Source organism: Alexandromys fortis, unplaced genomic scaffold (genome assembly GCF_014885135.2).
Source record: "Alexandromys fortis isolate MF-2015 unplaced genomic scaffold, M_Fortis_MF-2015_v1.1 scaffold_38, whole genome shotgun sequence".
Lineage (NCBI taxonomy): Eukaryota > Metazoa > Chordata > Mammalia > Rodentia > Cricetidae > Alexandromys > Alexandromys fortis.
The window spans coordinates 13236245-13263546 of NW_026067916.1; the positions used below are offsets into that span (position 1 = coordinate 13236245).

At 40.7% G+C, this 27302-nt stretch overlaps 1 protein-coding gene across 1 annotated transcript in view; it reads left to right on the forward strand.

Annotated features, from left to right (window-relative positions):
* The first annotated feature begins 1770 nt into the window (after nt 1–1770).
* Nucleotides 1771–27302, forward strand: part of Lhfpl3 (LHFPL tetraspan subfamily member 3) — a 398415-nt gene continuing 372883 nt past the window's right edge. The window contains exon 1 of the mRNA XM_050139837.1: nt 1771–2308. Within this exon, the coding sequence (XP_049995794.1) occupies nt 1876–2308 (433 nt within the window). The 5' untranslated portion in view covers nt 1771–1875. The remainder of the gene's footprint in view (nt 2309–27302) is intronic.

Below are 27302 nucleotides of genomic sequence, written 5' to 3' on the forward strand. Positions count from 1 at the left end.
GACCCTTCACTGCCAACAAGACAGTGAAGATGTGTCCCCTTGACTTAGATCTTTGAAGACATAGAGTGTTACATTGGGCTGGTGCGCGTTTAGATTACCATCCCTCCTAAATTGCTTTGGTGTTTTAAAGGCTTTCTGAGTATTTGCAGCAACACCTGATAGGGATTCTGGCTCACCTCAGTCAACAATCCCCGATCTGTTCAATGATGCCCTCGTTTCAAAATCCTGATAGATCTTGAACTGTAATGCCTCAACTCCATACCTATAGGAGACCTCAGTCACACTTCCAGATGGTTCACAGGTGCAGGAGAAGCCTCTTCCTGATCTTGTGTGGCCTTTACCCTAAGCCCTCTCCTTTTCCTGCCTCCACACAAGTGCAGACCTTTAGGGTATCAGATGAAGATCATAACTGGTCTCCATACTTAGGCTTTGGGCCCGTTTTCATTGAAGGCCATTTACGTAGTCCAGACTTCAGGATGGAAGTCTAAGGGGGCATTCTTCCTTTTGCTCAAAGAGTTAAGCAAGCATAGGGCTTAAAATGATTTCTAACAAAACACATTTCTGTTATTGAGCATTCTGGGTTCACAAAAATTAAGCAATGGCAACAGAGAAACTCGTTTTGATAGATAGAATTGTTAAAAATTGCAACAGCAATGCTGGAGAAAGCAAATAAAACAAGGAAACGGTAAAAAGTTCACACCAGCTACGCATGGCATTTGCAGACGATTAAGGAAAGTTAACCTAAAACAACCATCTCGTTAAATGGAACCCTGGGTTGTGGGGGAGATGGGAATATTTCCACCGCTAAGATACCGTTGCCATTCTCTATATCTTTAGCACACACTGGCTGCCAATGAATATTTGTGCAATGACTGGAACACCTGCCAAACTCTCCGATGTTTCCAAACAAACTCTAAAATGCTGTAACAATCACTTCTGTGCACGCAGGCCCCATCTATTGCAAGCTCTGTGGACGAGAAATAGCTTGACTTAAGGTGAAGCGTGGGACTACTGTTGGCCTTAGTTCGTTTGGTTGCACAGTGGGAAAGTGGGAAGGGAAAGAAGCTCCTTAGAAATGGAAGGTCAGCCTGCAGGCTTGACTCCTACATTATTGCTTGAAAGGTTTCTACCAAACTTCTCTGTCCCTATCTGTGGATCCGAGGTACCCTAACAGTTAGCCAGGGGCAGTTCTGTGGTTTTGACGGGAAAGCCTCTCTAGGGCTTTCCTTTCTCGCCTCCCTTTCTCGCCTGCACCTGCCATGCTGCCTCTTTCTTCTGACAAGATGCAGAGGTCAAAGCTCTTTCCTGTGTGGTGGTGAAGAGCTCCCAGGACTAGCCTCCTCCTGGATCCAGAGAATGCCTCTAGGATTCCTGTGGGTGCGCTCGCCCCCTTGATTCTCACAACTCCATAGCCGCTACTCTGGCTCCTGCCTGACACTTAAGAAGCATCTCAGGGTAGCCACCTTTGCGCCCCGGGGCACCAGCAGCGCCCGCTGGATAGGGACTCAGAGGTGGGAAAGGGAATGGGGGGCTTGAGGGCTTCCTGGCTTCAGCTGCAGCAGCTGCAGCAGCGGGCAGAGGGGTGGAGGGTACTGAGCAGGGCTGGAGTCCGGGCCAGGAGGGAGGGAGAGAAGGCGGCGGGGAGTGTATGTGTGTGTGTGTGGGGGGGGGGGGGGGGGGGGTTGAGGCTGTGCCAGGCGAGCCGGAGGGGTGCTCCACGCTCCCCCGCCCTCCTTCCGGGAGCGAGGATGCAGACTCTAGAACTGGTGCTGCTGGGCTGAGGAGGAGGCAGGGGAGTTGCAACGCGAGTGTGTCTCCTGCGCGCCCAGAGGCGGGGGGAGGCGGAGGACCAGGAGGCGGAGGAGGAGGGGGAGAATGCCTGGAGCTGCCGCCGCCGCCGCCGCGATGCTCCCGGCTCAGGAGGCTGCCAAGCTGTACCACACCAACTATGTGCGGAACTCGCGGGCCATCGGCGTGCTGTGGGCCATCTTCACCATCTGCTTTGCCATCGTCAACGTGGTGTGCTTCATCCAGCCCTACTGGATCGGCGACGGCGTGGACACCCCGCAAGCCGGCTATTTCGGGCTCTTTCACTACTGCATCGGCAACGGCTTCTCCCGGGAGCTGACCTGCAGGGGCAGCTTCACGGACTTCTCCACGCTGCCCTCGGGCGCCTTCAAAGCCGCCTCGTTCTTCATCGGCCTCTCCATGATGCTCATCATCGCCTGTATCGTTTGCTTTACCCTCTTCTTCTTCTGCAACACAGCCACTGTGTACAAGATCTGTGCTTGGATGCAGCTCACCTCTGGTGAGTGCACGCTCACCTCCGCGGAGGCGGGGGACCCCTGGGTGTCCTAGCTCGGGAGGGGCTAGAGTGGGAGGGACCGCTCCCTGAGCTCTGCAGTCCGGACAACTTAATCCTCTCTCAGGCTGAGGGGTGTGGAAGGAGGAACCCCTGGGTTCCTCAGCCTAGGCACTGGTGCCAGGTCCCCAGGCTTTTCCGAACCTCCGGAGTGCTAGGGACGCCACCCAGAGGGACGCCCTGGAGGCTGAGCCCTTGTTGGACAGAGTCCGCTCAGAACTAAAGATGGGATTGGGGGGCGGAGAAGTCGCCGCTTAGAGACAAGGTGTGTGTGTGTGTGTGTGTGTGTGTGTGTGTGTGTGTGTGTGTAGGAAAGACTGGTACAAGCGGGTGAAAAGCGGATTTAGAGATGCTGTAGTCGAAGGATCAAGCCAATCTGTTTAGTCCTTCCTGGGATTATTTCTGTCTTTGCTTCAGGATGTGTGTGTGAGGGGGGCGTGTAAATTTGTCTTGGGCAACCATAAATATTTTATCATCCATCTGGTGATGAGTAAAATCTAATTTTGCTAAGTCCGCTCACCCCCCCTCTCGGGTTTTCTTTAAAATAAAAATGTAGCTTAGAGTGTTCCTTAGCAGTTCTTCAAAGCCACACCCCCAGAGTCTCCTTGTCAGCCAAGGTCCTTCCATCTTATCTCTAAACCGATTGGGAGGTCTTGAGGGAGTCGGGATTTCTCAATATCTCATTTGGGGGAAGCCCTGTTGGGAAAGGCGGCTCTTCAGCATGGCAGTACTCCTATCCATACAGGGTAGATTGTTGCCAGCTGAGCAATAGGAAGCCCCCGTCCCCCAGCATCAAAGTTACTTTCAATCAAAAATAATTATGAGTGCATTTTCTGGTGGCTGCTTTGAAGAGTGCTGAACACACCGGTCTTCTGACACCTCCCTTGCCACCACTGTACCTGCCTCCTCATCTAAAATCAAGATCCTTGAGTTCCTGACACATTGCTGAAGTCCTTTGGATTTGAGGGACCTTGAAGGTCTCTGGCGGTTAAACGTCTTCACTTATGTGTTATTATTGTTTAAGTCACTGAGTTTTAAGATATTGTTTCTTCTATAGTTGAAGTCTCCCAGGAGAGGGGGGATTTAACCACTGAGTTTATCACAAAGTGTGTGAGGAAAGAGTTAAAGGTGCTGGGCCATGCTAAGGTTGCTGTTATTTTGCTAGACTACAGCAGATCATGGCCTCGGTGTTCCTAAGAACTGGGATCACAGGCACTGTATGTGTTTCTGGAAAGGTTCATAATCTTGTTAATTTCATAGAAGAAGTGAAGCCTATGTGAGCCTAACGCATATTGGAGTGTTAGTTTTAGCTTTGTCTTGCTAATTTTGCTCTTAGTGTGAAAGTATGTATGTTAAAAGAAAGGGATGAGCGGGCTGTCTTCTTCCTGTATGTAAATGAGGGTATTTACCTTTTACCCCTCTACCTCCCCACCTGAATGAATTGCTTGCTCTGTGTCTTTTTACTTTGTTAATTTTAGGGGTGTTTCAGAAGCAGAATGACTGAGATTTTCAGTAGACTCACGTATTCTACCTGTTCGCGACACTTTGCTCTGCTTCGACTTCAAAAAGAACAGTGCAAACAGGATGCATGTGTTGACTTGACCCTACACTGCTAATTTTAATTCTTCTATGTTAAATGACCTATTTAGACTAGTGGTTCAAATTAGATTACTTCTCAGACCTCTGTAAGGTATGAGAGTAGTTTGTGGTACTTCTGCAAAAACACATAGTTAAAAGCTTTATTTTGGTGGAGTTTTATAGTCTAAAACTACATTTTTAAATAAAAATAAAGAAAGAAAGCTATCTTTTGAGGGAAAGCATCACTTTCAAAGTTCGCATACACTTCATTGCAGCCTTTTCCTGAAACAGATTACGTAGAACATAATAAACGCTGGAGCAATGAAACATGATGTTAGGTATGCAGACACTTGTCATAAATGTACTATTTTGATTTCCATTCTGTTAAAATGTGATGATAGTGTTTGTACTGCAGTATTTATGAGGGATTTTTCTTCATCCTGAGAATTTAGGATCCCTACAAGGTGTGTTTTAAAAACCCTCTGAAATCTGTTATTTTACTTCCAGTTTCATTTGTTAACTAACTATATTAATAAAATGATGGCTTATGACAAGCGATCAATTAAGAATCAAATCAGGTATATCTACAAATTTTAAAGGAATGAGATCTAAAAGATATTTGTGAGGAATGCTGTATTCAACATGGATTTTAGTTTTTATTAATTTGGGGGATGCAAGAAATGTACCATAGTATATAATGTACCAAACATTCTCTGGAAGTGATGATGAACTTTGGATGTCTTCTTTTTTAGTACTCTTTAATGTTCATAAAATTTTCATATTTATAATTTAATCACCCAGAATAATCTAAAGGAACATTTTCTAAATATGAAAGGTGAGATTTAATGAAGTATTTTATTATTGGATACTCTTTAGCCTTAATTTGAAGCTAAATAACTAACGTGTGTGTGTGTGCGCGCGCATACACGGGTGTGTGGTTATCTAATTATTTTTAACATGGTAGCATTGTAAGTCAAGTAAAGTATCAAGTCCTAAATGAGGTGATACATTAAGATGATGAATGTAGGTTGTTTTGTAACAATATGATATCAAGAATTTTTAATGAGCCTGGTGCAGTCATGTATGCCTTTAACCCAGTGCACAAGAGGCAGAGGCAAGCGACTCTCTGTAAGTATGAGGCCAGCCTGGACTACATAGTAATTTCCAGGACAGTCAGATCTATGAAGCGAAACCCTGTACCTCTGTCTGGGAGGCCAGCCTTCAGCAGCACAGGGCTTTGATAGGAATCCGCTATCTGGGGGTTAGTTAGGGGGAAAGGCAGTCACACACTCTCTTGATGTGTTCCTTCTTTATTCTTTTTATTCTCTCTCTATCTCATGTTGTTATACAGTTTTTATACCCCAACAGAATCTTCCAGGCAGTACCAGAGTCAAAACAGCTGCATTCCATTTTTCAAGTGAATGATTATAAGGAAATCATGTTTTTCAGCTCCCTCACATTATTAAACATTTTATGTATTACAGGTGAAAAACAAAGTATCCCAAGAACCCACATATATTCATACCCAAGCAACTTGTTATAGATTAACCATGTGGCAAGCAAGGTGTTCTTGTCAGATCTTTTACTGGGAAGCTGCATTTTGCAGTTACAAAGAAAGGGCCAATGACTTTATTGCTTACCTTGAAAAATAATCTTATAAGGAATCACAAACCTAAATGTTTATATAGGAAAAAGAATCAGTCAGCTCTGCTTTAAATCTTTAGGGTACATTTCCATTCATTAATAGTTTTATATCAGGAGTTTGAGGGTAGAAGTGGGTATAAGGAATTAATCACATCACCCTTGGTCATCAACCAAAGCTAGCAAGGGCAGTATGTCAGCCAGTAGTAATTGGGCTGCTGTGCTCTTGTACCCCGACCTTAAAGAGTTCTTCATTCAACTGTGTGCCTTTCTAAAACTTTAGATTGCCTTCTTGGGAATTTTGCCTCATAATTATTTAACAAAAACATCTTAGTCTAACTTTGTTATTTTCAAAGCTTTGTTTCAGCTGCAATGCACTCGGAGACCCATGAACACATCTTGCAGAATTAAGGTTAAAAAATTTAAACTAGCTGGGCTACTGGGACTCAAATGTTAGTCATTAACTTGAGCTCCAATCCATGCAGCGCCTTAGGCGAGACTCACAGGCCCTGGCTGTGAAACACATCCTTGTGATTATTTTATTCACCAAAACTCTGTAAATCTATCATTATTATTATCAAATTAGACAGCACAGCTTAGGGAGGGGTCATCTTGATAATCCACAGGCAAAAATGTCCAGTAGAACAGGATGTTTCCAAGAGATAAACGCACTATATTACAGGCAGTGGAGAGCTCCCCACGTCCACTCACACCATGCTAGATACTAGAGAAAGAGAGCCACAGCAAACATGTAAAGGCACACAGAAGCAAAAGACATTCCCGGGACTGCAGTCTCGTGGCCTTGTCTAAACCAGATTGTCTCATTAGAGGATACCTTCTGGTGTGCTGACACCTGAAACTTCAATTGAAACTCACTTCTCCTTTGGCATGGCCAACAGCAACCCTGTCCCAAAACTAATCCCAGCAATCAGAAGGCAGAGGCAGGTGGATCTCTGTAAGTATGAGGCCAGCTTGGACTATATATTAAGTTCCAGGACAGTCATATCTGTGAAGAGAGACTCTGTGTCTCAAAACAAAACAAAACACCAAAAACAAACAAACCAAAAAGACCCCAAACAAACAAAACAAAACAAAATGAAGAGGAGGAGGAGGAGGAGGAGGAGGAGGAGGAGGAGGGAGAAAGAAGGAGGAGGAAGAGAAGGGGAACTTTTTAGAAACTAATATGTCACTCTGCCTTTGGGAGTAAACACACACACACAGACTATGCCTAGTATAGAGACTTGGGGAATAAAATAATGGATGGGATAAATAATGATGCAAACCAGAGATGCAAACCTTTCTCATATCTTCAGACAGAAAACTCTTTGAAAAGAAAAGATAAGCTTTTTTTTCTTTTGTGATATCTGTAACACAAAGGGAAAATGTATCTGTAATTGTCAGGTGAGACCATGAAGTCACATTTCTTCCTTAAGTCAACAGCGAAGGGAACTTGACTACTACCCAAACACTTCATTCTCTATCACTGTCTCTCTGAAGAAATGTTCCAATCTCCAGGATTATATAATATCCCAATATTCCCAAGGACCAGGAATAGCCAAACTCTACAGAGATGTTTTATTTGCTTGATTTACTCATTGTAGATCTTAAGTTGTTTCTAGAAATTACATGGCCAAGGGGATATTTTCTTTTTCATCGGCTAAGCTATGGTAGAATTTAAGGCTTTGTCTCTGCTCCAGACTTCTTGGTGGAAGACAGCTAACAAGGAAGTGTTCCCTTTTATCTGTGAGTTGGAGGGGATCTTACACAGATTAGGTTTCTTATTCAGGAGGTAATAGAACAGAAGTGGATTTCATCTCCCCCAGCCCATCCTTGGCTCCTGAGTGTGCCAGGAGGGAGGGGCGCCACAGAGGCAAGGCTATACAGTGAGGGCAAAGTGCTGGTTTGCTTGCTCAGTGTCTCCCAGCATCTTTGTCTTAGTGTCCTCATAAGTACTTTTAGCCAACTAACTTTCTTCATTTACTTAGAGTCACCAAAGGTCATTACTATGGCTCTAAGTCTTTTATGCAGAACCTTCGCAGTGTTAAGCCCTCCTGTCTCGTGACATACTGCTCTTTTCCATGAGCATTTGATATTACAGATTGCTCATGTGTTTATTAAAGGTCTGTTGTCCTCAGAACACTGATAGTTGGACCTCACGTTTTTCTTTATATGATAAAGGGGTCAAGAACATACATGTATGTTGGGGTTAAAAGATGCACTGTGCAAGTCCAGTGCTGGTGCTATTTTGTGAGCCCAGACACTGCTTTCTACGCCTGAGTTGTTAGCCTGCAGATGGTTCTAATTACTTCGGGACATTTGTGCAGTGAAATGAACTAATGTATATATGGGGATCTGGGTCATGGTAAAACAAGATGAAAACAAAACAACACTATGTGATGGTTAGGAGTGGTTGTTGTCATCTTACCAAGGTGCATAGTAGTATTATATAAATGGCACATAATATATATATATATATACTCAATAAATTTCTGTTGAGTTAATTAGTGAAGAGAAAAAAAATGATTATCATATTGAAGAAATATGGAAGGAGCATTAGATTTCTCATGTCCTGCCATGAGAAGGAAATAGCTGTGAGAGTTATAAGATTTTCTTTGTGATCCAACAGCAGCTTTACTGAAGAAACACTTTTCTGTTCTTTGATGGCTATGGTTGTGACATGGTGGCCTGTTTAGTGATGAGATTTTTCCGAATGGAGGATTCTCTGATGTTCAAGTAATGATCTTTATTACAACACTAAGGAACAATCAATCATATCTCAGTCTCCAACGTATTTTTTTTCTATTACCATTTAGTCTCTCACAAAGAGAAGACATCAGTAAAAACAACACCAACAAATAATGCTTTTCAGAATGGTGCTTTGATGTGAGAATCACGAGTTTTGGCTGTCTTTGAAGAGTGGGACCTGTTCCAGGTTTTATTTTATTTTTTTAAATTTATTTTTTAATGAACTCCAGGTACATTCAGTACCAGAACAGAGAGTGTTTTCCAGGATTTTGGGTTTCTTCATTCAGGGCACTGGTGCAGATTTATTCACATTGACCTCCCAGAGAGCTTGTAGTGTCTGCTCAGAAGTGGTGTGTACAGAGCTGGGAAGCGGAAGCTCCCAAGAGGGAACAAGCTTGGTGTCTACTCAAGTGCAAACTCGGTGTTCAGGACAATAAAAAACACCTGTTTTTAGGGAGAAAGTTCTTACGTCAAGGAGAAGCCAACCTATCTTACACTATGTCAGGAAATACTTCGAGGGAAAGCTAATCCACCCTCATCCAGTGTCTGAACGACCCCTAAACAAGCATCTTTCCCCAGCAGACCATTGAAAATGTCCCTGCAGGTGCAGAGTGAAGGGTGTGTGGGGGGTAGTGAAGGGTGTGTGGGGGTAGTGAAGGGTGTTTTCATTTCCTAACAGCATTGTACATAATGAGTATGCACAATTTTTTCTGTCAATTTAAAAAATTAATACACTTTCAAAGATATTTCTATTCACCACTCCAAACAGGCAAGGAAATTATTTGAAATAATTTTAGAAACTGTTTCTTTTTCTTATATGTAGTATGACAAGGAAAGTGACAATTGAAGTGATGTTGTAAAATACATTGGTGTAAATGTCAAAGCAAACGATTTTTCTAATGGCAGGGTTCTAAGTGAAGATCTGAGAGACCTAACAGGACCCATATGAGCCACATGACAGACGTCTGCTGTGAGTTCCCTGCTCTTGGCACAAAACTGCATAGTAGTTTTTATATAATAAAAATGTCAGCAATATGTTATTTATTCAAAAATAATTAATAAATATACTGAAAGCCTAACTAGAGTGTAGAGTAATAGAAGATTTCTGTTAAAATACCTATCTAGCAGTTGCTCTTTGTAATGATGCTATGACCGAGGAAAGAGTCCAGATAGCCAGGTCAGCATTTATACTGCACCTACCTCAGGAATCTTTCAAAGTAAACAAACTTTTAAATGAAAAAAAAAAAAAAAAACAGACACAGAACCTATGGCTGGTATGGTGGTACATGACTCAGACCACTTCTTAGTGTGTGTAAAGAGATAAGTGTGTGCAGAGAGAACTCGGAACACTTTGGCATGAAGCAAAGAACACTCCAGGATAATTCCAATTTGAGGGATTAATGGTATGATAATTAGAGCACTTTTAAAGTATAATTTCCATAATACAGTTGAACTTTGGGGGTCAGCACCATCTTTAATTAATGTGAGTTTTCCTTATCATAATGAGTCAACGAGAATTTTTATTTGACATGGGGACAGACAGAAAGGCTGACCTTTACTTTTAATAATAACAGGCAAGATATTAATGCTGACAGAAAGAGACTGCTTCAGATACAAATCGTAGATAAACTATTGAATGACAAAGACAGTGCTGTTATGAAAGTCACTGGAGCATTTAGAAACTCAATAAGAACAGCCCTCAACATCCTGGATGTTCACAGACGTAACATCATAATGAAACACAATTTGACATCATCACCGTGGCTCTGTTCTGTGATGTGCCAATGGCACAGCATCTGACCATTAAAAGTTTTGATCACCCTAGGTGTCATCTTGATCATCTTTCTCATCTTTCCTGCTGAGATAAAATAGGAAAATGAGTGACTTACAAGAGGAAGGGCTTTATTTTTATTCCAGCAGAGACACAAACTCTGACCTCTTCCTAGAAGACTAAAGAAGGCAGACATTTCTTTTTTTAAGATTTATTTTTGTGTGTATTCCTGCACACACACACACATGTATGCTTATGTGTATGGCTCACATGCTCTATCAAACGTATGGAGTCAGGAGAACGTATCAGATACCCTGGAGCTGGGGTTACAGGTGATGATGAGCTGTCTGACATGGGTACCAAAAGCTGAACTTGAGTTATCTGGAAGAGCAGCAAGTGTTCTTAACCACCGAGTCATCTCTCTGGCATGAGAGGGCACACTTTTCTGAAATAGATTTGCTGGTATGGAATTGGCCATAATTAATTTCGGCATCTTTCTTGGCCTAATGAAATCAAGACCTGTAACAGCAAAGAGGCTGCCTATGTATGTGTACAAAAGGAAGAAAGATACTGAAGATTAGTCTGAGTGAAGTTAGTTTCCCAGCTATTTATAATTTTGAGATTATGATTTATCAATGAATGGGCTAGTGGAGGAGTAAGTAAGGGTAATAGAAATTAGCAGCAAATAGTTATATATTTGAAAAGTGTCCTTAACTCAGAAGTGGGCATGCAGAATTTAACTAGTCAAGAGAATTCTTCCCATTATGTGCCCTATTAGAAAGGAATATCTGAGAGTAATTGAAAGAGTCCTCGGTTTTATCTAAACCACAGTATGTGCCAAGGACTCTCGATTTAAAGGTGTTTTGCAAACAGTCTGGGTGTAGGAAGAATGTTCTACATGGTTCTTAGTTGCTTTCAAAGAAAACCAAGATGGGGAGCTAAAACACTGAGATAGGAAATGTGTGTTACATTGACAGGAGATCCAATATTCAACAAATAGGAGAATTGATCAAGCTGTGGTGAACAACAGGGACAGACAAAGGAAACCAAAGATTAGTGAACTGTCAGCAAAACAGGAAGGACGAGGCTCGAGATCCAATGGCCTATGGGATCTAAGAACATCAGAGGCCTATTAAGTTTGGCTTCTCAATGACTCAAAAAGACCTTGCACAGAAGAGAAAGTGGAATGTACAATACAGAGCTGTGTGCAAGCGAGTGCTATTTATCAAGACATGTGGCTTTGCCCCTTGCACAGGGAGTTATGATAAACTGGAAGATCAAGCTGTCCAAGAGCAGAGATGGTCAAACTTCTTGTGCAGTGATGGAAATGCTGAATATCAAAGCAAACCAATATAAGAAAGGAAAACGTCACTCTGGGATATAACAAGGTGTTCTTATATAGTCCTAGCTTATAAAGTCTAGGTAGACAATTGAAAGGTTAAATTGATTTCTGTAATGTCTCCAAAGGGGAACTCAGAGAGTCTTCAGATGAGTGTATTTATAATACATTACAGAATATGTACAGCTATACTAGATTGATTTAATTAATACAAGATTATCAATCACTGGTGATATTGTGAGCCTATGCATTTATTAACTTAGTTTTAACAAGATGATTAAACTTTTTAACCACTTATATTACAAAAACCTTCACAGAGAAAGGAATTCTGTACTTATTGTTTTAAAAGCCATAGATAGTGACCGTTGGATAGTTATAACAGCTGTTTAATAGATTAATGATCAGTGCTGTCACTGGATTAATACAGAATAAAAATTGCAGATAATAAGGTCTTATAAAATGTGTTTAAAATATTTACATGAGTACACATATATGTTTGCACTAGGCTGTAGTGTGAAATGTAATGCTAACTGTTAGCTATCATCATCTTTCAAGACACTTCCAGGCACTTAGCCCATCTAAATATGTCTTCATTTTCTTGGGTTTATTTTTCTTAGGCTTATACAACTGTATAAGATCGCATAAGATTATAGGATATTTCAAAGTGTTATAGACATGAAAAATATATTACCCGCTGTTCATGTTTTGCCGTGCTTTTACCAAGAAATCAAATACTAGGAAAACTTCAAATGTAGGGTGAAATTAAAGCAGAACAAAACCAGGGAGCAACCTTAGCCGGGTGGATAAGTAGCAGAGCCGGGGCTCCACAATCTAAGAGACCGAACAGAAACATTTATCTTTTGTGCTCTCAGGGCTATTGAACTAATGCCCATGAGACACCAGACACTGAAAGAACCCTACAGTAGGCTTTGGGAAGCTTAGCCATCCGTGCCATTCTGACGTTAGTGCTATGGCTGAAGACCTCAGACCTGGAAGGCATCTTTAGTAATCACAGAATTTAGTGTGCAGAAACAATTGCAATCACAGTGCCCCACCTAGCAGGTGACAATTATGTCACATGTGTGACTAATCTACCCTGTTCTGAGGATTAAGAGGGAAAAGAGTTGATACATTGTACAACATTGTAAAAATCATTGTGGTTCCTGGACTGAGTTCCGCACATTGCTAAAAAAGCACATTCAGTTAGGAGTTTAACTTGGTGTTAACAGGTGTAGTCACTGCCCTTTTATTTGTCTGGAGTAACTACTCAAGGAGGAATGTATTTTGGAGATAATGGTAAACTATTTTGTAACTTTGTAGACTCTTGGAAAGGGGAGCTGTGTTTAAACCTTGTGGGGAGCATTTTTTTTAACTGTTCAAGACCCAAGCACTTAGGTCCTCATATGAAGCTTTTCCAACTGATAAATACTTTTCACCATCATCAAGTCAAAATCGAATGCTTCAGTCTCTAATGACATCATTTAACAAAAATATTTTAGAAATAGAAAGCTTTTTGTTCTGCGCTATTTTTAATATAGTCATGATATATGGAAAACTGGGTTTTTCATTATTGTGTCTTATTTTTTTCTAAGCAAAGAAGAAAATATGGCCGAATAAAGATCCAGTTATTTATAAACATGTTAATTCCTTGCATTTATTTTGCTTTTTAAAAGTAGGCTAGTTTTTCTTATTGATGTCTTTATTTTAATTTGAACCATCAGGTTACTGTGAAGTGACTATGTAAGTTTGCTATGACTACGTGTCTGCCTGTGATCCAAAGGACAGATGAACCACGGGAAAGTGAACGTGCTGTGGTTTACATAATGTCGAGATCCCTTGTGTGGGGACTGTCCAGTGCTGTTGTTGACAAGGGAGTTGACCAGATACGCCTTCTCCATCAGATTTGACTTCTGGGGATGCCAGCAAGCACGGTTGAGGCGTCTTCCCTGTCCTTTCTAACTTCCAGTGAGAGGAGCTTACACAGGAGATGGGCCAGCGTCCACCCAGCCCTAGTGCACAAGACCCAGGACCCCTCTACTGACCACAGGGTGGTCTCTAGGGGGTGCTCCATACCTGTCATCTCCTGTGTTTCAGAACTTTGCCATTCACGGGATCATGTCCCGGGGCACAATTTCTATTTGAAGTTATTCTCAAGATAACACTTGGGAGGATGGAGAGTGCAGAGTAACACGCGAAAGTTGAGAAAGAAAAGGAAGAAATTAATCAGATTATGTGCAGTAATAGAGGAAGTTTCTTTCCCTGAATACATCCCTTTAGATATTATTTTAGTTCCTTACTTTGGTGTTAAAATTCAGAGAAACTAGTTTCTATGAAGTATTAGAACTTTGAATTAACTGTTGTGATTTCCTGTTGACTATCTCTTTAAAGGTGTCCTTGGCAAAACCTTCTCTCCTTCAGGACATTTGGCAAGTCACTGTGTTAATGAATTCAGAACTACAATGCTCTAACCAGCCATTTAGTGTAAGTGGCCATAAGCTGGGCACTATGTTTGGATCTCTGCAGTAACCTTGACAGTGTTTTGCAAACTTAGAAAATAGAGGTAGAAATTCCATTTCCTAAGAAAAATTCAAGGCTTTCAAATAAAAATAAATATTTTCAGTAACACAGACCATGGGTCTTAGTCACAGGCAAAAAGAAAAAAAAAGATGCTTGCTTCACACATCCAAAATGAAACACTAATCATCTGATTTAACTACTGGCATTTATCTACTTATTACACTTTAATTTCTTAAGCAAGAGAAAATGAATGAGTTCTGCTCTCTCCTCTGGATGCTACTCAGAGAAGGCATAAATTCTATCCCATTTTCCCTACCCCAAAGCAGTTCCTGACATTATATGGTTCCTATTTTATCTCTTTGAAAACCTGGACAGACAATTCTTTAGATGAAACCACCAAAAAGCACCCTTTCTGCACAATGCCGGGCCTTTCTTTTCTATCTTCTACTGGGGGAGTTCTTCTTGATCCTCTTCAGAATCCCCCTCCTTAGCCCTTGATGTCCTACCATAATCCCAGGACCCACTAGAGCATCTACACCTGAACAAACCAAACTGAAAATCTGAAACCACATGGATGTTCCAGCTGTGCATAGCACACCAGCACAGCAGTGGGAAACTTACTTTGTGGGGAGGGGGGCAGAATTTAATGTGTAGAACACAGGGAGGAACTCTGCGGTCAATGTAAGTCCTTGACAAGGACAGCTTTCCTTTGACCATTAAATAATTGAGTTTTTAAAATGAAGCATCTCTAGAAAACCAACCTATAGATTACAAAGGCGACCCCTCAGTGCTGAAACTTTAATTGCAATAGATTTATTGAGAACATCAAATGAGGCTCAAATGCAGTTTTTCATCTCTAAGTCTGTGCTAACATGAACAATTACTACATTGGGTATTTATTCCCCAAATGTTGCCCATGTTTGCTATAGAAATATGACTTTTAGGAAATCAAACTTGGGCTTAACATCATGAAAGGGTCTTAAATTTTCTTTTGTAGATATGTTATTTAGCTTGCCCATCATTTTTGCTTTGGTTAGCATTTAATAAAATAATTGTTTCAGTTCATCTGCAAACACATTATGAAAAATGTGCTATACACACACATGCTCATGTTTGCTCTTGGTTATCTGTGTGTGTCTGTGTTCGTGTGTGGTTTTATCTTATTTAGGGCTTCTCATATGCTGGGAAGAGCTCTGCCTCTAAGCTGTATTATACCAGGGCTTTTATGTGTACGTTTTTTGTTGTTGTTGACTTTGTGTGTAGAATGGTGGTGCTGGGAATTGTAGTTCTGAACTCACACGTACTAGGCCAGTGCTCTACCACTGAGCTATGTTGCTAGCTTGTATGTGTAAGGAAAAACAAAATGATCATTTTTCTACCTGCTAATCACTGTCTACTTTCTCCAATTTTGTGCTGTTAAAACTCTAAGATGTCCTTTTATCACTAATATACTTGCTCCTAAAAAATTTTTGAATTTTATCTGTTTTTAAGGAAAATTATTTTAATATTTTAGTACTCACTATGACATATGCCATATATTTTTATTGTTACCGATCGCTATTTATTAAATGACTTCTTATATATTTCTTTGTTGAAAAGAAATTGTGTATGTTGAATTTTATTGAATATATTTTCTGCTTTTATTGAGATGATTATGTTGCTTTATTTAATATGTTCTGATGAGATGAGTCAAAAGGTTTTCTTTTGGAGGGGGCAGTTTCGAGACAAGGTTTCTTTGTAGCTTTGGAGCCTGTCCTGGAACTAGCTCTTGTAGACCAGTCTGGGCTGGAACTCACAGAGATCTGCCTGCCTCTGCTTCCCAAGTGCTGGATTAAAGGTGTGTGCCACCACCGCCTGGCTGACACTAGGTTTTTTAATGCTGATGGTGGCGCACGCCTTTAATCCCAGCACTCGGGAGGCAGAGGCAGGCGGATCTCTGTGAGTTCGAGACCAGCCTGGTCTACAGAGCTAGTTCCAGGACAGGCTCCAATGCTACAGAGAAACCCTGTCTCGAAAAAACCAAAAAATAAAAAAATAAAAATAAAAATCATAGCTTTAAAATTCAAGTTCACTTCTTTGTAAGAAATTCAGTGGCTAATGACTGACTATTTTTAAAATGTCTCCCCAGGGAAAGGTGGTCTTTTTCTGCATTTGTCAGACCATCTTTATTTAGTATGAATGTCAAGGTTATACAAGACTCACGGCTAAGGAATCTTTCTCTTCCTTCTTTGAAGGGGCATTTGTGTGACCAGAGCGATCTGCCCTTGAATGTTTGAATACAGGTTTCATGAAGCTGTTTGGGCCACTGTTTCTTTGTTGTGAGGTTTCCAACCACTGCTCACATTTCTCCCGTGGTTACAGAATCATTCAGACTTTTAAAACTTCATCTTATACAAATATATGTTTGTAAAATGTACAGATTTCTTTACATTTTCAAATGTATTGGTATAAAGCTTTCACAATCTAATCATCAGAAAGCCTGGGATGATTGTGTCTGGATTGTGTTTACCTCACTTTGTACCGAGACTTGTTTGATTTCTCTCCTTGACACAATCAACTTCAGCTTTCTTCTTCATTGCTTTCTCTTTTATGACAATAGCTTTTGCTTTGGATTTTTCTTTTCTTTTTCTGATTTCCTTTGGATTTTGCCTCTGGTACCTTTTATGACTTCTTAATTTTGTTATTAAAGTGATTAACTGCGTAGTTCCTTCAACTTTTTTATTAGAGGAATAAAAAAACTCAGCTGCTTACCAGCTGTAATATTTTTGAGGAGGCTATCATAGAAATGTCAAGGGGTAGGGACTACACCCACGATGTCTCAAGAGCTTGGCTACCTGAACGAAACCTGAGCAAGGATGACACCAACAGGCTTGTTAATATGAATGGGAAATCTCACAGGGCTCCAGCCCTAGATGAAGAACTACAGGTCAACTAAGTAATGCAGAGAGCAGGAGAAAATAGTCTTTTGAAAAGAAGAACCCTCCAGTTGATTGTCCAATATCAAATGGTCAACCCTGAAATCACATACAGATGAGTAAGTTTATACAGACCAAAAAAATAGAAATTGAGGAAAAGAGATCAAGAATTTGAGTACTTGTGAGGGGTTGAGGGGTCAAGGGGAAAATGATGTGATTATATTTTAATCTCAAAATATAATTTAAAATTAAGCTTTTATATGTATGGGTGTTTTGTCTGGATGTATGCCTATGCACCATGTACACACCCACTTAAGCTAGAGGAGGATGTCAGATCCACTAGAACTGGAGTTATAGATGGGTGTGACCTGCCATGTGGATGCTGGGAATTGGATCCAGATCCTCTGGATGAGCAGAGGGCTTTAAGCTGCTGAGTCATCTCTCCAGTTCCTAAACATTGTTACTAGGAATTACATAAAGTCATTTCAAGCAGAACATAAAGTAAAAGTGATATTTATAAAACCATTTACAAATACATTAATGCCATTATTCAGATAAAATAGACACGTTTACTATTAAATATGTGCTCACTATATTTAACAGTGAGTATATTCTGTACTTATGTCATGCAGAGTAAATGCAATGCAAATTTTTACAGAGTTGTACACGAGTATTCCCAAATATCATTCCATTTACGTGCTTCTTGTTGTAATATGATTTTCTATAAGAAAACACTATCCTGAGTGAGGTAAGCCAGACCCAAAAAGAAGAACATGGGATGTACTCACTCATATTTGGTTTCTAGCCATAAATAAAGGACATTGAGCCTATAATTCGTTTTCCCAGAGAAGCTAAATAAGAAGGTGAACCCAAAGAAAGACATGTAGGCATCCTCCTGGAGATTAACTTTCATTGGGCGATGAAAGGAGACAGAGACAGAGACCCACATTGGAGCACCGGACTGAAATCCCAAGGTCCAAATCAGGAGCAGAAGGAGAGAGAGCACGAGCAAGGAACTCAGGACCCCGAGGGGTGCACCCACACACTGAGACATTGGGGATGATCTATCGGGAACCCACCAAGGCCAGCGGGACTGGGTCTGAAAAAGCATGGGATAAAACCGGACTCGCTGAACATAACAGACAATGAGGACCACTGAGAAGTCAAGATCAATGACACTGGGTTTTGATCCTACTGCACGTACTGGCTTTGTGGGAGCCTAGGCAGTTTGGATGCTCACCTTACTAGACCTGGATGGAGGTGGGAGGTCCTTGGACTTCCCACAGGGCAGGGAACCTGGACTGCTCTTTGGGCTGATGAGGGAGCGGGACTTGATTGGTGGAGGGGGAGGGAAAGGGGAGGCGGCGGTGGGGAAGAGACAGAAATCTTTAATAAATAAATAAAAAAAAACGTGACAAACTGTTGACCATTAATAATCATTTATTAAGTTAATGTTAGCGTTAATGCTCAATTACCTCTCTAGATTTAAAAACATTTCCCATTTCCCCTCTTATTCCTCGTAATTTATCACATTAAAAAATAAAATTTGAGTTTATTTATTTATTTTCCTAGCAGCCTTTGACATTCTATTTGACAGAAATTTGGGGTGATCATCTAGCCAAAGTGCCTCCCAAAATACAAGCCCTGTGGCTTCTTGCACTTAGGGGAGTACTATGGCTGCAAAAACCTCAAACAATGGGACATGGCTCCCTGTTTGTGCCATTGCTGGAAGCGGAAAGAATGGGAGACATGGGATGATGTGCCCAAACTAATCATAATATATGACATCACTAGTCAGAGCCACAAGGCTCCCATGGCCAATCAGCACCACCCTTTTCTAAAACAAACTTAATTTCCAGTGTCATATGGGTGAGATATAGCAAATTTTTTGATTTACCAAAAAAAAAAAATCAAGTGAAATCAGAGAAAAACCATATCTGGGTTATCAGTCCTTCCTTCCTTCCTTCCTTCCTTCCTTCCTTCCTTCCTTCCTTCCTTCCTTCCTTCCTTCATTTTCCCCTATTTGATGCATATGTGTTATTAGATAAGGTGGGAGGATTAAACCACTGCCTGGTCTTTATGGTTTCTTTATGGTTAGCTTTTTTATCCTATCATAAAGAATTTTGCTTTACTGAGAGAAATGTGGAGGCAGCCATCCATGTTCGTGAGTGAGTAAGCTCTGATACCAGAGCATCTGGGCTGTGTGGTGGTTGTAGCTTCCTTTCCAAGCTCATTGCCTAACTTTGGATCACTTTCTTTGTCTGTCTCTGCCTCAGTTTCTTTTTTTTCCAAAATGAAGATAAAAGTAGTGTCCATCCTGTGTTTGTTGCACATAAACGAGGGAAATGTCAACCGTCATTATCACCGTCTCTATTATTGGCATGTTCACCATCACCCCAGGAAGGCAGTCCCAGAAGAGTGTAATGCACAAAACACCTTCTAGTTAGGTGTTCCACAAACTCCAGGTGACCCCAGGATTGTCTTTCATTTTTTATCTTGAAAAGAAAATCTTTTTTCTTAATCTTGTGTTCACTCTGGATTTATTCATTTAATGACTGTGTTATAATACTTGTAAAAATTGAATGAGGCCATTGCACTCCGTTCTAGTCATTTAGGGGGTTTTGATGGTGATAATAGAAGACAGGAGGTGTGACTATCTGCGGGGTAGCTCCCCTCTTTGTCTTCTTTTGGAGTTGAGGTCCACAACCACTGGGGCTCAGACAGGAAGCGCAGTCATCAGCAGTGGCAGTTCCTTGTGACTTTTATATTGTGGCTTCTCAAGGAGGGGATTTTGTGCCTGTTGAACAGGCCATTGTAACATTTAACAGTCAAGAATGCTCGTTTTTCAAAGTTTGCCTTACCTTCCCAAGTATGGAACATGCTACAGTCCAAAGCTCATCCCAAAACCTTTGCTTATAGAAAAGGGCAACATAGTGGACTATCCCACAGACTCTGCAGCAGATCTTAACATGTTTGGAGGAGGTAAACCCTGGGAAAGTAAGTCGTCTTCTTATTGCACCGTGTGTGTGTGTGTGTGTGTGTGTGTGTGTGTGTGTAGGGGGCACAGGTGAGGACCATTTGCAAGAGTTGGATCATTGCTTCTACCATGTGGGTCCCAGGGATCAAACTTGACTTGGCAACAAATGCCTTGACCCTGAGGCATCCTGCAGGCACCATAGCCCTATTTTTTTTATTTAATGTTTCTAAATGATGAACCATGAAGCAGACTCAATTATGCTTTAACATTTTGTGTGCATGAATATGGAATACTGTGTATGCTAAATGAACCATCTTAATCAGAAAAAAATGAACTGGGAATAGGTATTTGTGTTAAAATCAGATAAGGTGTGTACGTTTGACTTTAATACAGAAAACCATTATAGAACCAAGTAAGCATTAATACATTTGAGCATAAACCTTGTCTTTGGATAGATTATTTTCCGAAAGAGATTCTTTTCTTAGCGTTCAGTCCAAGAGCCATCAAATCTGAGAGCTAAGAAGTGCAGGGCGATCTAGAGGACAAAAAGGGCACAGAGCGCACAGTCTAAGGCACGGAGCAGAGGCGACTACCATATGACCGAAGCAGCAGTGCCATTGAGCAGTCCCTCTACCCCTGCTGCGTCTGCAGACATTTATGTAATGCCTGTGGGAGAAGGGCTGATCAAGTACAGTGTAGCCAGGAGCCAAAGCACCTCGCACTCATTGGCCCCTCTTCTTCCTCTGGTCTTCCTCTTCCTCCTCCTGCTGCCATTTTTCCTTCTCTTCTCCACCCCCTCCTCTCCATCGCCCTCTTTTTCCGCTTGCTTTATCCTCTTAATGTGATTTGAAGTTCAAGTTTTCAGAAGACAAACTAAAACAAAATCCAAAGGCAATCAAAGTTTATAAACGAAAGAGAAAAAAATTCTCTACAGTAAGGAAAGAGCATTCCACTTAGACATTAACCAAAAGATGACACAAAATCAGAAAAATGTTAAGGAACCCTCAGAATAACATCAGTTTGTTGCTGCTTGGGGGCAGTAATAAAGTACAGCCGTAGGGGTGCTTTGTAATCATTTTATTATACATTATTTGACTTTCTCACTTTTGTGAATTTTTAAAACAAAATATAATTTATAAATAAGAAGTATGTATAGCACCTTGGGTATCCTTTTTAAAATTCTGTTTTATTCTATGTGTATGGGTGTTCTGCCTGCATGTGTATCTGTGTATCATGTTCATGCCTGATACCCACAAAGGGCAGAAAAGGGTGACAGAGCCTCTGGAACCAGACTTGCAGGTGACTATGAGCCACCATGTTGATGATGAGAACTGATCCCTGATCCTTTAGGACAAGCAGCCAGTATTCTCAACCACTGAGTCATCTCTCCTGCCCCTCTAGTGCAGTTTTAAGGTGAATATTGAAAGCTACAGAAAAATGTGGGGAAATAAATTCTTTTCTGTATAAAGCCTGGCATACAAGGGTGCCCTTTTATGATATTACACGAAGTGTTTTCATAATTTCTTTAAAAAGATAACCATTGTGTTTGATTTTGAAATGCTTTTTGTAGTGTCTGGCTACCGTACTGACTTCTTTATAATCAAAAAGCAGAATTATAGTCAATGCAAATTCCAACTTGTTGACCCATTTCCCTAAATTTCCTTTATATTTACCCTAATTTCCAACTTATCACATGTTTGACATAATCTTAGTCTTTGGTAGTGCTTATGTTTCTGTATGGTCTATTATATGTTAGATTAACATTATGATCACATCTAAGGACTCAGTGTTACTGCAAACTAACTCTTTTTACCCTCCATAGTACGATTAGTGAAGCTCATGTTATACAAAGTACCCCAGGGCTTTACACATTGTCTGATTTGTTCCTAACAACATTATGAGGTATTATTATTATTATTCCCTTTCTGCTGAAAAGGAAATAGAGACATAGAGCGATTAAGACATGTTTCTCAGCATTGTTCAGCTAGATTGTGTTCTTGAGTATGATATCATTAGGGACATGTGGCTGCTTTAAATTAATCCAAATGAAATTGAATTAAAAATTCAAATTTATAGTTGCCCAGCCAACACTTGAAGTCCTCCCTTGGTCCTTGTGGCGAATGTTGAGTAGTGTTGAACAGAACATCTCCATCTTTGCAGGAATTTCTATTGCACACAATTGTAGGAGAAGTAGCAGAGCTGGGCTTGCGCCCAGTACCCTCTTTTACTCATAACTGAGGTATTACCTGTATGGAAAGTCTATACACTGATGTTAAACCACAGAATAAAAGGTAAGCGTTTGGACAGAGAGTGGGTGGGAACTTCCTTCTTCCAGTTCACAAGCATTCATAGAGTGATGCTGTCCTCGATGCTGCTGATACAGAAATGGACCCAAAGCATTGGTTTTCTGACCTCACAGAGCTTGGATTTTACCCAGGTTAGACTGATATCAACAAATCACCAATCATGCAATCTCTAAAGGAGTGACTCACACCACAGAGAAAGGCAGTTAGAGTGTTATGTTAGGAAGCACCAAGGCAAAGGTCTCCTTGATGAGACACAGTGGGCCCACTTCACAGTCTCGGGTAGCAGAGATCAGTGATTTCAGTACCACAAAACTGGCAGGCATGCAAAGGATTGCCTCTCCTTTCTGACTGGCAGACATCTTCTGTTTGGGCCTCCTCTCTCTTCCTTGGTCTACCGTCATTTTTTATTTCAAAGGCTAGTACACCTCCATTTGCACCAGTTGGGACCATGTTGCTTCATTAATAAATATCAGTTTTGTAGTTTTCCAACTTGGTAACACAGTGCAAACATTGCTTTTTCCTGTGACTAAGCCTGACTTGTGATTGCAGAAAAGTCTCTATTAAGGCTCCATCCACAAACAGTGACAAGCCTGTCAGGTCAGAGGTGACTATATGCAAGGAGATGTAGATAAGTTTATTTTTTAGAAGAAAAACAAGATGAAAATAAACCATCACTGTTACAAGGAGGCCACTTGTTGGTTCCTGGCTACTCAGCCCCCGAAATAATCACATAGAAACTATATTATTTAAATCACTACTTGGCCCATTAGCTCTAGCTTCTTATTTGCTAACTCTTACATCTTAATTTAACCAATTTCCATTAATCTGTGCATCACTATGAGGTCGTGGCCTACCAGCAAAGTTTTAGCACTTCTGTCTCTGGGGTAGCTCCATGGCATGTCTCTGACTCCACCTCCTTTCTCCCAGCATTCTGTTTAGTTTTTCCTGCCTAGTTCTGTTCCCCTATAGCTCTGCTATAGGCCCAGAGCAGTTCCTTTATTAACCAATGATATTCACAGCCTACAGAGGAGAATCCCACATCATACCACATTGTCTAAAACACTCTGTGGAATTTAGTTTGTGGTTGTGAGTACTTTGAAGAAACAGAATCCTAAGATTTGGAGCTAAGTTAAAAGTTTTCAATATGACAACACATTGACACCCACAGAGATAAATTCACCCTTTCATTTGCCAAGCATTATGAAAGTTTTATGATTAGGGTAGTCCTTAGAATACTGTATTGTAGACTCCCTTCCTGGCCATCAATGCTCAGTTTCCACATTAGGTCCAAGTCTGTGTTTCTGGCTCTATTACTTGACTGTTACCACCCTTCTATTTGTTACTGAAAGGAGAAAAATGCACTGCTACATGTACAATATTATACTGATATTCTAAAATTTTATAAATAAAGTGTTTTTGCACATAAAGTTTATAGAATAGAATCATGTATATGATAAGTATAGTGATTTTTTTTGTTTAATAAATAAAGCTTACCTGAAGATGAGAAGGTAAAACTAAGCCACTAGATGCCAGGCAGTAGTCTCATACACCTTTAATCTCAGGATTTGAGAAACAGAGGCAGATAGATCTCTGTGAGTTTAAGGCCACCCTGGGTTATACAAGATCAATGCAGAAACAGATCCAGGTGTTGGTGGCTCACACCTTTAATCTCAGCACTAGAGAGGAATATGAGCCGAGATGAGACAGGAACTCATGCTCTTTCAGTCTGAGGATTTCTTGGAGGTAAGAGCTCTCTAGTGGCTTGGCTGCTTTGCTTTTCTGATCTTTAGGTTGAACCACAATATCTGTCTCTGTGTTTTTATTATTTGTGCTACAAATGGCACCTAAATGTTTGGCAAGAATTTCCACATAAAGCCCAAGAAAGCTTTAAAAAAAGATTCAAGACAGACAAGAACAGTCAAGCTCAGCTTCTTGGTAACCATCTTTGCTCTGGTAGACACTGTTTGCTGGAAGCAAGAAGAGGCATGGATCCTTTAAGAATGGCTTCCTGACTTGGCATTGGCAGCAGAAACTTCATGGGGGCACTTTTAAAAGACTCAGCCACCAAACACTTAAAAGGTGTTTATGTGCAGCCAACATCAGGCTTCTTGGTGGTGGCATAGACCTTGAAACTCCACAGAGTTGTGGCCTAAATATGAGTCCTGCCAGTACCTCTGCCATAAAACTAGACTCTCAGAAAGCTAAGGAATGGGCAGAACCAGCCACCAAAGCCATGCTTTAATTCTAGCCATGCAGTTTAGCAGATTAAAGATTCATGTGGTCAGAAAAAGATTGAGATATATTGTAAAGACAGATTCAGATGGAAAAAAATCTTTCAAACAGTTTAAAGTGTGTTTAAAAATATACCCAAACTTGGGAGAGAAAAGAAAAAGGATAGAGAAAGTCTTTTAAAATACGAAATAGAGTAAGAAAAAAAAGGAGCAACAGATGCTAAAAGATGATGTGGATTCCCCTCCATATGCTATAAAAATGTTTTGCTACCATTGGTTAAAAAGGAAGTTGCTTTGGCCTATAGCAGGGAAAAATATAGGTAGGCAAGGAAACTAAACTGAAACCAGGGAGAAAGAAGGTAGAGTCAGGTAGAAGGAGAAAAATGCTAGAATCTTACCGGTAAGCCACAACCTCATGGCGATACACAGATTAATAGAAATTAACCCTAATTTAAGATGTAAGAGCTAGGTAGGAATACACCTAAGCCATTTTCCAAACACTGTTGTAATTAATATAGTTTCTGTGTGATTATTCAGGTCTGGGAAACCAGGGACGAAAACACAGTCTCCACTTATAAAAAGACATTTGATTATAAATGCTGCTGGATTAATCCAACCACCTTGACTTCAAAATTTAAGACTTTAAACTTTGGAGAAGAGGTTTTGTTTCCACAAGAAATGAGAGGTTGTGGATTCATTCTGGGTTAAGAAAAATAAGGTTTGATCAAGGAAGACCCCCTGAAAAATCTCCAGTGGGAATAGATGGCCCAGATGAACCAACATTTCAGAGAACCTCTCCTGCAGTTTCCTCTGAGTTCTACATCCAGAACTCAGGACAGCTGATTGAAATGATCCAGCCTCACAGAATACTCCAGTCAGGACTTGCCCATAATCCTAAATTTTCTTCAGGTCCCCATAGGATTAGCAGTGCCTCCAATCAGCAGGGGGTAGCCTAAAAAACTATACCCACATTCCCTCCAAAAATGGATTATGGATGTTTGTCTTTGTTTAGAATGCTGGGTGCAAGTCATTAGGGATAATGGTCAAAAAAAAAGCTAAATAATGGAAATTTTATTCACGGTTCTTCTTTTGAAAAGAAAAAAAGGAGAAATGATATTGCAATGCTCTTGTATATTATAAAGAATTGTCACCCGTATTGGTTTAATAAGATGCCGATTGGCCAGTAGCCAGTCAGGAGGGATAGGCAGGGCAATCAGAAAAGGAGAATTCTGGGAAGAGGAAAGGCAGAGACATAGTAGTCATACAGAAGCAGAGGAAGCAAGATGAGAATGCCTCACCGAGAAAAGGTACCAAGCCACATGACTAAAGATAGATAAGAATTATGAGTTAATTTAAGTTGTAAGAGATAGTTAATAATCAACTTGAGTTAATAGGTAAACAGTTTATAATTAATATAAGCCTCTGTGAGTTTCTTTGGGACTGAACAGGACCAGATGGGACAGAAACTTCTGTCAACAGATAAGAACTTCAGAATTATTAGCTTTTATCATTTTTACTTTCAATGGTCTAATCTTTTATCTGCTTCTTTGAAGTGGGTCTTTCCTGAACACACCATGCTCTCCCTCACTTTCTGTCTTCAAGCCCCATCTCTATCCTGCACAGCTCAAATACTGTGAGCATCTCATTTAGTGAGCACAGTTTCTTGTCCTGACACTCCCACTTCACTCTGCAAACTGGAGTTCCTGACACCACCTCCAAAGAAAATCAGTTTTACGACATTGCAGTAGGTATACTGAAATTTCCTCTTCTCCACAAGCATTTTATACTCCACAGAAAGGACTCAAGTCAGAGATCCATCAGTCTTTTTCTCCAGGGCCCTGAGGTTTCTTTACTCTTTCCCCTTAGTTTAGGGAAGATTTTATGGACCCTATTTCCAAGACTCAAGCCAAGCTTTCTGGGACCAGCAAGCATGGGATCCACATAGATGTAGCCATGCATTTTTGGCTTCTCTTCCAGTAACAGTCAGGTTTCCCAATTCTACTTAAAAGCGGTCCAGAAAACCCAAAAACACTGGCAACTGAGAATGAGTACATATCCAACTGCACTGGGCAAGTGCCTGATTTTAGTGGGGAGCCTGCGGCGATTACCCAGAAAGGCGATTTTTCCTCTGCAGGCCTGGATGGCTCACAGGAGCCCCAAAGGAGTGAAATTTACTGGATTTTGTTTGCGATACTTTTGTGAGGAAGCATTAAATCCCAGAAATTGTCGTGAAACCAAGTATTTTGTCCATTTTATACTGCTTTAAAAAATAACACACCATGGACTAACCTATGAAGTAAGAAATTTAGCAAGTAGTGGAAGACGGGCTCCATATCTCATAAGCAGTTGCGCAGAACAGACGTCATGCAGGTGCCCCTGCTGCTGTGCTGTGACATCAGGTGAGAGTAAAAGAGAGTCAGGGTGCCATGTACAAGAGGTTTCCACTTCCTAAAATTCCTTGATACTCTGTCCTTAAATCATATTAGTTCTTTTGTTTATGCTTCTTTAGACTTTGGCTCAGGTCTGTGTTCCTGAAAGATGATAAGCCATTCGTTGATATGTTACTAATGACATCAGATTCTGGATGCAAGAAATATTTGCTTATTTAGAGTAAGATAAAGAAAAGTCCTTTCTGTACCTGAATCTGAATGGTGGCACTTTCTTTTCTCCATCGATGCTCTCAGTAGAGGTATACAAGTGATAAGCTTCAATGCTTACCAGGGCAAGTGGGCTATCCTGCACACCAGTGAGCCATCTTATTTATGGAACCCTGGAATATGCCAGCATGATGCTGGGTGCTTTAAACACAACACCTTAATTTTTCTTTGGATGTCTTCAACATTATTTTGTTATTTGTTGTTAATATAACTGAAGCCCAGAGAAATTCTGTAACTTGTAGAGAGACATCTATCTGCTAAGT